The sequence below is a fragment of the Osmerus eperlanus genome, chromosome 14 (assembly GCF_963692335.1).
Source record: "Osmerus eperlanus chromosome 14, fOsmEpe2.1, whole genome shotgun sequence".
Lineage (NCBI taxonomy): Eukaryota > Metazoa > Chordata > Actinopteri > Osmeriformes > Osmeridae > Osmerus > Osmerus eperlanus.
In genome coordinates, this window is record NC_085031.1 from 9,995,474 (window position 1) to 10,007,341 (window position 11,868).

At 46.3% G+C, this 11,868-nt stretch overlaps 1 protein-coding gene across 1 annotated transcript in view; it reads left to right on the top strand.

Moving 5' to 3' along the window:
• The window catches only part of LOC134033241 (catenin alpha-2), a 61,859-nt gene that overhangs the window by 30,951 nt on the left and 19,040 nt on the right, over positions 1-11,868 (top strand). The window contains exons 3-5 of the mRNA XM_062477338.1: positions 8,795-8,887; positions 10,164-10,320; positions 11,383-11,583. Coding sequence (XP_062333322.1) covers positions 8,795-8,887; positions 10,164-10,320; positions 11,383-11,583 — 451 coding nt within the window. The remainder of the gene's footprint in view (positions 1-8,794; positions 8,888-10,163; positions 10,321-11,382; positions 11,584-11,868) is intronic.

The following is an 11,868-nucleotide window of genomic DNA, read 5'->3' on the forward strand; positions in this document are numbered from 1 at the left end:
AGTGAACTACTTTAGTGAACTCATTCAAGCGTAGCAGAACATAGACTGTCTGCTGTTACACTGATGCTTTGATATTTGAGGGAAGATAGAGAGCATCACAATGAAGAGCATATGCTGCTATGGCAACATAACCTGACCCATAGTAGAGGATATTAAGAGGTTTAGTGTCAACACTTACTTTACATGTTGAGTGTGTAGTACAGGAAGAAATCATCATTGCAATGAGCATAGTGATTATATAATGAGCCATGAAACAATAGCGTCCAAATGTTAACGATAGCCATTGTCTATATGTTTCTGTGTATATGAGTATACGTGTGTGTGTGTGTGTATGTGTGTGTGACAGACTGACCATACAATAGGGCATCTTAGATATCTGTAGATAGGTGAAGGTAACAGACATCACCAGGAACACGCAGCTTTAATAGCTTGTTAATTGTATTGTCAGGACACTTTATTGACCTTTCACATCTGTCCCCTCCTGCCCATCACTGCTCACACCCGGGCAGAAAGGGTTAACTTCAAAAACCCGAGTCGTCAACATGTGACATTTGCTTTGGCACAAGTAAGTCTCCTGAAGAGGGAGTGGATGTGGATAGATGAGAAAAGCCCATCGGATGCTTTACATTACATTTACATTTAGCAGACGCGCTTATCCAGAGCGACTTACAGTAAGTACAGGAACATTCCCCCCGAGGCAAGTAGGGTGAAGTGCCTTTCCCAAGGACACAACCTCATTTGGCATGGCCGAGAATCGAACTGGCAACCTTCAGATTACTACAGATTCCCTAACCGCTCAGCCACCTGACTCCCTAGACTCCCTAACGCTTTAGTTTCATGCTGTTGTTTTGTGAAAGCTCCTTGTTTATGTTATGCAACTGAGAGGACTTCAGTGTTGGCAAGGACGTCAGTATTGGCAAGGATGTCAGAGAAGAACGTAGCGGTTGAAATGTTTTTGTTCGAGGTAAAAAAACAAACTGCCCATCTGTCAACACAGACAGCCTCCGTACCAGACACCTTGAGGAAAGGTCTCTCATTACGAGACGGCAACTCCTGACCTTTCCCTTGAAGCCTGTCTATCTAAGGGGTTAGTGGGGGGATGGTGGCTGACTAATGCAGCAGTTCTATGCTGATGAGATGGGAGGGGAGCACTGACTGGAGACTAGGGCTTACACCAGGAAATGGCAGCAAAAAGCACTGAACAGGTTTCTAAAGTGAATGCTAGGGGAGATCTCCTTCCCAGCAACTTGTGTTAGTCACCAGTGCTATAGAGAGTATATAAGCTACAAAGGTGGATGTTTATTTTTGGGGTGCTTTATTTGTTGATATAGGACAGTTGGAGAGAGAGACAGGAAAGCAGAGAGAGAGGGGAAGAGGTGCATAACGCGCCCTTAGCCAGATTGGAACGCAGGGCCCTGCGTTACGCATCAGCCTAAATATGGTACATGCTCTTACCCAGTGAGCCACCACGGTGTACCAAAAGGCTAACGGGGGAGCTCCTTCAGCGCTGCAGTACCCATCCAAATGCCACCCTGCTGTTATCAAAATCCCCCCCCCTCCCCCCAGCCCCCTGCCTTAATCCAATTGCCCCTGCCGTCATCTTGCCACAACCCCTCATACAGCCGGAAGGAGAAGCAAACGGGCCAGCTTCCAACACAAAGGAGCCGTGGGGATTACGAGACCTCGGAGAATCTTGTGGCCAGTGTTGTGAAGGTGCCGTCTGTCACGTTGCAGATTTCTCGGCAAGCGATGTCTTGACACCAATAAGTACACCACTCTTTTTTAAAGAGACCCCTTAAGTGTTTTGTTGCTCTGTGACACAGTGCTTTTTAAATGCAAGGGACTGGGGGTAAAGTACAGATAGATGAAAGAAACAAGGCAGCCCATTTTCATAATTATGACTCCAATGCCAAGTCTGACTGCATGGCCTGTGCTCTCAGAGAGAGAGAGGGAGAGGAGGTGGAGAGGGATCAATACTTCACTGAAAATAGCCTTAGCTCTGCTCTTTTGTAGGGTTTGGGGAAAGCTTTGTGCAAGAAGTTTGGCCCCTTGGCTGCACTACTTGCAACGTTGGGTTTGAAGATGTTTCAAGTTGAGTGATCCATCTAGCTGCCTGCCATCTAGGCTGTGTGACACACTCACATTCCCTCAGCAGTAGAGTGCTCCTAGAAACCGGCAGGAACATATTTCCAAGAAACCCTTGCTCTGAAAGTCCAGCTCAGAGGAAACATATCTTTGCACAATGCTGCCGGAGATTGTGGGTTGTTGGCTTTTGCCCCAGGGAGCAAGGACACAACGTCATTCGGCAGAGCCGGGAATCGAACCGGTAACCTTCAGATTACTAGCCCGACTCCCTAACCGCTCAGCCACCTGACTCCGTACTCTGACATAGATGCTCACACACGCACACACATTCACATTCTCCCACTTGTCCCAAGTCAGCCCCTGTCTATCCAGCTTTATGGATTGTTTATATTGTTTTCAATTACCTTTTTCGTGTCCCTTGTTGAGCTCAGTAAAGTTTAATACTCGGTATATTATTCTCTGGGTGGCCATCTCCTCTTCCTCCGGCACTTTCCGTCTCACACATACTCCCCACTTAAGTAAATCACATTTAGAAGCTGCGTAATGATCCCAGGGTTTACGACTGTTTTTTGAGCCCGTCGGACGCAGGCATTGCTTATTGACTTTCAGCTGGGCGTCATGGTGAACGAGCTAGGCGTAAACAGTGACCCTGCCGCCCTCAGCATTTTCCAAAAATTGGAGATCAAAATCAAAACATAATCTTAAATACTGTAAGCTTCTCAGAACCTCTCCAGACATCTATTTGGTTGATAGTAACGGCATAGCTATTTTATAGACTCTATGAGTTGTACAGGACAGCATGACTTTGCCCAACATGTACCCTGGTTGTTATCTGGAAATCGCCCTCCATGGTGGCTCAACTGTGACACATGTTGCATATGTAATGCATAGAATGTCCATATAGAACCAGCAGAGACAAGAGAAAGCATGTAGAGTTGGGGTGCTGAAGGTCAGTGGCATTGAGGGCGGCTCCTGAACCTGAACCGGACCTGTCAGAACACAGTGTCAGGCCAGGTTCAGGCACAAAGTTTGACATGATGGTGGAGTTTGCTCACGTTGGCTGGGTTAGCCTGTTTGACATGGTGCTTCTACTTCTTTTTGGTGAAATATGGAGTAAAAATGATTCTGTTGGGTTCAGACAGAACTTTATTTACACAATAACAACAATCTCATAGTCTTGCACTAAACCCTATCTGCACTTTCTGATGTCAATTGGTGTTATGAAAGAAATGTACATACTTATGTATTGATTCATACATTATGTATGAATGTAAAGAAAAGGATGACCCAAGTCACTTGTGCTGGCAGCTGTTGTGTGACAAACTAAAGATAGATTGTTCAAGCACGGTATAAAACGAAGGAGAAACAGCCCCGATCATGCACATGCTACTTGTTTATTTTCTCTGCTCTCTCTGTTGCCGACTTTTGTTTCCCAAAGGGAACTTAATTACAGTACTGTTGCGGTCCTCTACAACTGATGGTTCCTCTTGCAAACAAGCGCCTTGCAGTTTAGCAGTGGTAGGCTCTGGAGCGACTGAACACTTCCAGAGGACACCCCTGTGCCTATCCAGCTGAAGATGAAACTGTGTGTGTGTGTGTGTGTGTACAGGTAAGTGTGTACCCCCCTGCCCTCCAGGAAGCAAAAGACTGTATGTCTCAGTCTTTGTCCAGAATTAGCCAGCCGGTCGCCTCGGAAACGTCAGCGACTCCATGTGATTTAAGGAGTGTGCAGCCAGCTCCCACAGTGCATTAGAGTCAGACGCAATTTAGGCTGTCTGTGCCTGCAATAGCGAGGGTGAGGAGGGAGAAAGAAGGAGAGGACTGGGGGGAGAGGCAGAGGGGAGGCAGGATGAGGAGGGGCAGAGTGACAGAGGCCGTGGGTGGAGCATCGTCAAGATGCAGCTCTCAGCAACTGGCTTCTTCAGGCTCCCTGTAGTGAACGGCTCATCAGGGATGATGACCCCACAGCTGTAACCTTCTTTTCCCCCGCCCGGACTGACAGAGGCGAGAGATGTACCTCAGGCTACATTTCCAGGGGCAAGCCACAAGCAAAGCTCATGGCAGCTAAGTTTACAACATGGACGTGTTTCACGGTGCCATTAATAAGTAATCATCAGATATCACCAGACCACAAAGAACAGAGAGAACGCAAACTTGGTCTGACGACGCGTCAATAAAATAATGATGATATGTTATCTATTTTCTACCTGCGTATGAAGGTTGAACATGCCCTCTGATACAATAATGCGTCAAGCAAATGAAGCTATCATCAGCCAGAAGCAGTCTTCCCCAGGTTAGAAAGCATACATACATATTTCACATATCTGCATTACAGTGTGGTGGCTCAGGCTCAGGCTTTTTAATAGTCTCTTCATTATACCTGCTCTAGTCAACCAAGCTCCATGCATCTTGACTGGGCCCAGCATATGTGTCTGGAGGCTCACAGCCTAATGTCCAGGACCTTACCATCACCAGGCTCATCTCACCCCAGCGCCCCTCTGTTGAGGTCTCTCGTCTCATTATGGAAACAAACATGGATGACAGTCCTTCGAGGGTGCAACTTCCTTCACTCTGTGTGAGAGAGAGAGAGTGAGAGGGATGGAGGGAGGACAAGAGGGAGGGAATGAGAGAGAGACATAGAGCTGCACTTAGCAGGTTGTAATACCGTTGACTATATCCCTCCATGGAGTGCTTTCCACCTATGTTGACAGGCTGATTTATTACTGTGTTTACGTGTATGTGTGTGTTTCGGGTTGGTGTATGTGTGTGTGTGTGTGTGTGTGTGTGTGTGTGTGTGTGTGTGTGTGTGTGTGTGTAAAATATACAAGCAAAACTGTGCCAGCGAGTGTGTGTTAGTTGGGGACAGGCCCTCCTTGTCAATAAACCCACCCTCCCCTCAACAAGTGAAACAGCTGAAGAGCCTTCTAATAGAACAGAGTGCTTCCGTTTGGGCGGCCATAATTCAGACATCATCGTCCCCTCCCCTCACTCCTCTTGAATCCCCTACCCCTTCTTTGTCTCTCTACCTGTCTCTCTTTCTCCTGTACCTACTTCCATCCTTAGGCTGGTGAGGCCGCCACCTTGGCTGACAGGAAGTCCATTAATTGTTTTCCAGGGAGCACAGTGGGTTGGCGTGTGATTTATCCGGCCGTGGTGTGGCAGGACAGGGAACGGGGCCAGTCCCTGTCCCGTGTCCTGTCTGAAAGAAACTCCCTTATTGTTTAGATGGCGGCCATTTTGATAGATTAACTTTTATAAACGACTTAATGTAGAGGAAAGACAGACAAATCCCTTATGAGTTTGCCTGAACCTTTGACACAGCCGTTATTAATAGTGGAGAAGATTGAAATATGGTTTGGTTAACCGCTAGTGTACGTGAGAATATCTAGCATGAAGATCCCAAACTACAGAGGGAATCTTCATCAAATTAGAACTGAAGTGATTATCTGAGGCAAAGTAGAAAGGACAAAATCGATAGTTCTTTGTCAGAAGATGAAATGAAGAATGACAATGCAGCAGCGCTCTCTCTGTCTCCTACCCCCCCCACCCCCCCGCCCCCCCCCCACACACACACACACACACACAAACACACACAGACGCACTCGCACACACTTACTCAATCCTTTAAATCATGATGTTGTAGTTCAGGCTTCCAGTGCAGTATCAGTTTAAGTCTCTCACTGCGCAAGATGAGGCCTTATCCTCTCTTCCTTCTTTTCTGGGGTCGTCCTTTTTTGAAGAAGCCAAAAATGACATCCTCTAAGGAGGCCTTGCTTCTTTAGATAATGGCAATTAGTAGTTTTGGCAAGAGGCAACATCATTGGCAAGGACCCAGCTCCCTGTGTTGGCAGAAGAGAGATGGGGGTAGGGAGAGAGTGATAGGGAGGGAGGGAGGGGAGAGAGAGGAGGAGCAAAAGGGAAAGAAAGAGAGAGAGAGAGAGAGAGAGAGAGAGAGAGAGAGAGAGAGAGAGAGAGAGAGAGAGAGAGAGAGAGAGAGAGAGAGAGAGAGAGAGAGAGAGAGAGAGAGAGAGAGAGAGAGAGAGAGAGAGAGAGAGAGAGAGAGAGAGAGAGAGAGAGAGAGAGAGAGAGAGAGAGAGAACTGGCCGGGCAGACAGCCAGCTCTGCTGAAGGCCCTGGACCCCATACAGTAGCCTCAGATGTGGTTACTGCAGTAGAGAGGAAGCGAAAGAGAGGGAATGGGAGAGGTGAAGGCCTGGGGGATCTGGAGATGGTGGCAGGGTAGGAACTCAGATGCGGGGGTTTGGCGGGGGGTTGCAATTCTCAAATGTGACTATGAGTGCTGTCTAATCTACCTAGTAATGTTGACTGATTTAGTAATGTAAGACTCAGTTTCTCTCTCACACGCAGGCATAAACACACACACACGCAGCCATACACATTCATATGCACACAAAAGGCGATCCAATCTATCACAGCACTCATAGCTGTCACTAGTGAAGGCAGACGGGGCCGTGAGCAAGAATCTTCCAAGGCAGATTAGATTTACCTCACTTTGCCTCCGAAAGTGACATGTGAGCAGCAGAGGCTCTGATGCGGCCTGGCACCCCCTCACAGCCGACAGACATGTGTCTGTTTAGCTCACCTCCCCCATCCATCCAGGGTACTGCATTCGCTCCGGGACACCATCCCATTACAGAGTTATGAGAATTAAATTGCATGACGTAGCGGGGGGGAGGAGGAGGCGGGACAAGTGTGTTCAGCCAATGCGGCATTCTGGAATGTTTTTGTCTCACCAAGGCAACCCCACCACCCCACCCCACTCCTCACTCACACACACACACCCTCCAGGTGGTGGTCATAAATGAGAATATCTTCCCAGTGGCCTTCATCTACGTAAAGGCAGATGTTGGCGTGTGTCCTGCCTGTGCATTCTGGGGCCGTCTGGGTTATAAAGGACTGTACCTTCAGCCGCTGTGTATATCCATTCAGCTCTGCTGGATTGAATTCATATTTGTGCTGACGAGGCCCTGGTTGATAGGACTGCACATATGGTGTAGTGTGCAGTGTGCACTTGAGCTTTGTTCTTGAATATGCATGTGGCCGACAGTAAGCCCTACCTTTAAGCCAATGCTTGGAATCTCTGCACTTGACCCTTGAAACCAGGAGCAGTACTCTTGAGTGTTTTCTGGTTAGCAGTAATTGTTAACTTTACTGTAGCAAAGCTCTGGCTACTTTGCTTCAACTATTGATTCAACTATTTACCAAACTGACAATATGGCTGTAACAAATATACTGGCACGCTACCAAGAAATGTTGCAGGAAGTTAATTTCCTCTGACAAAGTGACATTAAAATACCATCAGTGCCCCTTCTAGCTGTATCGCTAACACCAGACGTGATTATTATGGTAACATAAGCTGAGAATTGGGCTAGACAGCTGTTACACACACACACAAACACACAAGTATATACGCATACACAAATACACACACACACAGACAGACATTCCAGTAAACAGACAGACAGACTAGGCACTCACAAACACACACACCCATCTGAAGGAGAGAAGCTCTACCCCTGGATGCAGGCAGACATAAATGAACCAAGGAGGCGTTCCTGTTGAACAACGCCATCTGGCTCCTTAATTACACAATGAGGCGCCTTTTTGCACCAATAAGCCCAGATAATGATTTAGGCACACTGGTAATGAACCCACAGCACTTTGGGTATTCCGAAACTAATGAGTCAGAGGTTTCTAGTTACAGGGCGGACATTTTGGTTCTGATGTTGGTACCCAGTTATGCCAGTTGCCCCGCTGGACCTTAAGACCTTAGAGGTTTTTTTAGCAAAAGCATTCTTCTGTCTGTAATAAAGCCTTCTGATTTGTCATGTAGAGCATGCACATCGCACCATTAAGGTCCACGGTGCAGGCGCGAAGGAGCAACTTCCTTTGAGTGTTACTTTGTCTTCCATTTGTCTTTCTCTATTTCTCTTTTCTTTCTTTTGCACGTCCGACGCGAAAAAAAATCATATTAAAGTCTCTGTGTTTTGAATTATTGAAATGGTCAAAAATGTTTCCTTGAACAATAAAAGTAAGACCAGGACGAGGGAGAGGTAAGAAGGCAGAGGGACAAGGAACTGATGGAGGGAACATCCCTGGATGAGGAGCATGGAAGAATAACAAATAGCAATCTAACAGTGGAGCAGGCCCTAACCTGAGCAGGCCCTAACCTCCTCTGTCTACAGCTCCAGGCCCAGTCTCAAATCCTCTCTCTTATGTCCTTGGCAGGCCGCGCCTGTTAGAACTAGGTGTGAGTGCACGAGAAACCACTCTGTTCTTAACTTTTTTTCTCTCTGGGAGACACTATCAGAAAAAGCACTTAACATTGTCTGTGAGTAGGAAAGTTTGTCTGCTAGAACTGGACAGGATGAGAATACATGGTTGTACTCCACTCCGACTAAAGCACACAGCTGTGCACTTTCATAGCAATTGAACAAACACAACGTGGGGGTGCAAAACTGTTTGTGTAGAATGTTCTCTTTTTATGGAATGTTAAAGTAACTCTAGGTGATTGTTAAGCTAAATGGATAACTGTGATTCCGGGAATGTTTTTATACTTTTATTTCTCATGTTCACTGAACTCCGAAATGCATTTGTCCATAAACAGCTAAAGTATTGTCAACCTCCACAGTACATACACTCCACAGTGCACTGTACTGATGTTGTTTGTGTTCCTCCCCTCCCGTAGGTGGCAAACCTGGCCTGTTCCATCTCTAACAATGAAGAAGGGGTGAAGCTGGTTCGCATGGCTGCCACCCAGATAGACAGTCTTTGCCCACAGGTAAGCAAACATGCCTACACTGGAAGACTGGATGTGGCTGTGATTGACTAGTGTTCATCAAATCAGGAAAACTCTGAGAAACGTTTTTAAGAAATCTTGGGAGAAGAAAATCATTGAGGGAACCTCTCCTCCAGAGATGGTTGGTGATTAAGAGAGGTGTAGATAGGCTGAATCGAATTGTGCGGTATGTTTGGAGATCATAGTAAAACATGTTCAAGTGAATGAATGCTGAAACTGATATTCAGAAATCGGAACTAGTATTTGCAGCACTCTGCACCATCACGTTAGTGGTAGATGATTGATTCCATTGCAAAAAAATGAGGCTTGACATTGGTACTTTTTCTACCGCAATTTTCTAAGAGTTGGACCTTTAGACAAATCCATTATACACAACTCCAGAGAGAGAGAGAGAGAGAGAGAGAGAAAGAGAGAGATTAAGATGGAGGAAGGGGAGAGAGATGCAGCAGAGACAGAAAAAGACTCTTGAAGCCCCTCACATCCTTCAGGGTCCTGTCAGAAGAGGTATTGGACATCGACCCATTGTTTCCCAGATCAGGGTTGGGGTATTAGACATGGGATCCAGAAAACTATTTATGGATGAGAGGGGAGGAGACGAGAGGAGGAATGGATGGGAGAGGTGGATTTAGGATTCAAGGTTCAACACCGGTTGATCACCACCACAGAAGGTAAAAGTGACTTCCAAAGTGAGGTAAAGCTAGGAAACTTCTGGAGTGATTGCCAGACGGTTCGTCCCCTTCCAGAAGCCTCTTGGCAAGGACTCAGCTGACAAGAAAAACTGAAATCAAGAGAGGAAACTTGGGGGCAGTTGAGAAGGAGAAGGAGGAGTGGAAAAGCAGACAGGTCGTTCCAGATCTGTCCCTGTGTGTCTCGGTATCGTTAACATCAGAGGTCTTTCCCTACCAAGTGCCACGGCTTTCAACAGGCTGCACCTGCCTCATCATTTAACAGAACAGCTCATGAAGGTGATTAAGTCAGAGTCACACATCCCTGACAGCTTGCATATAATTCATCCACTTGGGCTCCTTGTGCTCAGCAACTTGGTGGAAAAGCCTGAACGCTGAACACTAGTTGTGCCAGGACTGCTGAGTGAGAATTTAAGGAGAGTTAATGACGCACACACACCCTCTATAACCCTCTCACACTCTCTGTCTTTCTCACACACACACACACTCTCTCTCTATGTCTCACACTCTCTCTGTCTCCCTTTCACTCAAATACACACACTCTTTGTTTATCTCTGTCTCTCCCATTTCAGGTGATCAATGCCGCACTTACCTTGGCGGCCCGCCCACAGAGCAAGGTGGCCCAGGACAACATGGATGTCTTCAAGGACCAATGGGAGAAGCAGGTGCGCATCCTCACTGAGGCTGTGGACGACATCACTTCCGTGGACGACTTCCTGTCCGTCTCAGGTATGGCCTGCTGGCACCAAAACCTCTGTATATCAAACCCAATATATAATTTAATTTCAATTGTTACCTTGACAGAATTACAATATAAATCCAGGCATCAATTCCTGAACTGGAGCTCATATGATCCCAACATTTTCTGTTGTGTATGACTGTTTGTGAACTTATCATGGAAGCTTTAGTATAGATAGACTGAAATGATATGTCCTCACCTTTGAACTCTTGTTACACAAGCTTGTATAGAATTAGCTTTGGAGTGGACATAAACTTGTTGTGGAGTTTTGGTAGGGTGTATCATTTGGTTTTCTTTAGTGATGTCTGGACATGGAAAGTTCCATGTTGCTAATTTGTCCACTTAAAACTCACGGTAGAATGTTTCTGTATCTTATATATCTACTTTTGTAACAGCTACAGTATTTTTGGTCCAGTTCACTTAAACAAGTGTCCGTCTGTGAACGTGACACAATAGACAAACAATTTATAGTTATTGGTCCACAAAGGATCACAACCTGTGAAAAGAAAAACACTTACAGTACTCTAACACATACAAATCCAATAGATAAATCTGTTTTGCGCCTCTGGGTTCTACGAAATCCCTTGACATATAAATTATAATCAACAAGGCCTCACAATATTGATTGCTTGGGGAGATAGTATGTTATTTTGACTGGTTACCACCGAAAGACCTTTTTTCCTCTCAGCATTGTTCTCAGCATTGTTTTCATCGATCCAAAGATGACTGACAAGCTCAGGAACAGGAAACTCCATGTGTTTGGTACATACTGAAAGAAGAAAAGCAACATGCAAACATTCACACACATAATTCAATACCTCCGAAAGATATTGACTGAAAACTCTCTCAGCCTCATGCTGGCATTTTCTAATGATACATTTTCTTTGAACGTTTCCTTCAGGTGCGACAGACAATGACACATATTGTTATCATACAGCAATATCTATATTTTAAAACGATCTTCCCCTCCCCCCCTCCCCCCACGTCTCCTCCCTCTTGTCTATTTGAATTTTTTATTATTTTACAACCTCCACCAACAAAAACCCTGGCAGAGAACCACATCTTGGAGGATGTCAACAAGTGCGTGATCGCCCTCCAGGAGGGTGACGTAGACACGCTGGACCGGACTGCTGGCGCCATCCGAGGGCGTGCCGCCCGTGTGGTCCACATCATCAACGCCGAGATGGAGAACTATGAGCCGGGAGTGTACACTGAGCGTGTGCTGGAGTCTATCAAGCTGCTCTCCGAAACAGGTCAGTGCACTGTCCCGTGAGAGGAGCATCCTGTTTCTGAACGTGCACACACTCACACCTGCACGTTATGTTTGACTGTACAGACGTGCTGACGAGCAGGTATAGTCGGACACTCAGAGATTCATGAGAAACAGGCGCTCACACACACTCACAAACATATACTCGCCAGGTTATAGATAACAGACACACTCCTAACTACCTGGCGCTCTTCAATCCCACAATGCCCAGCAGCAACTTGACTCTCACACCCTGGGCAGACGACAGACGCCAGGGCACCACCTGTTC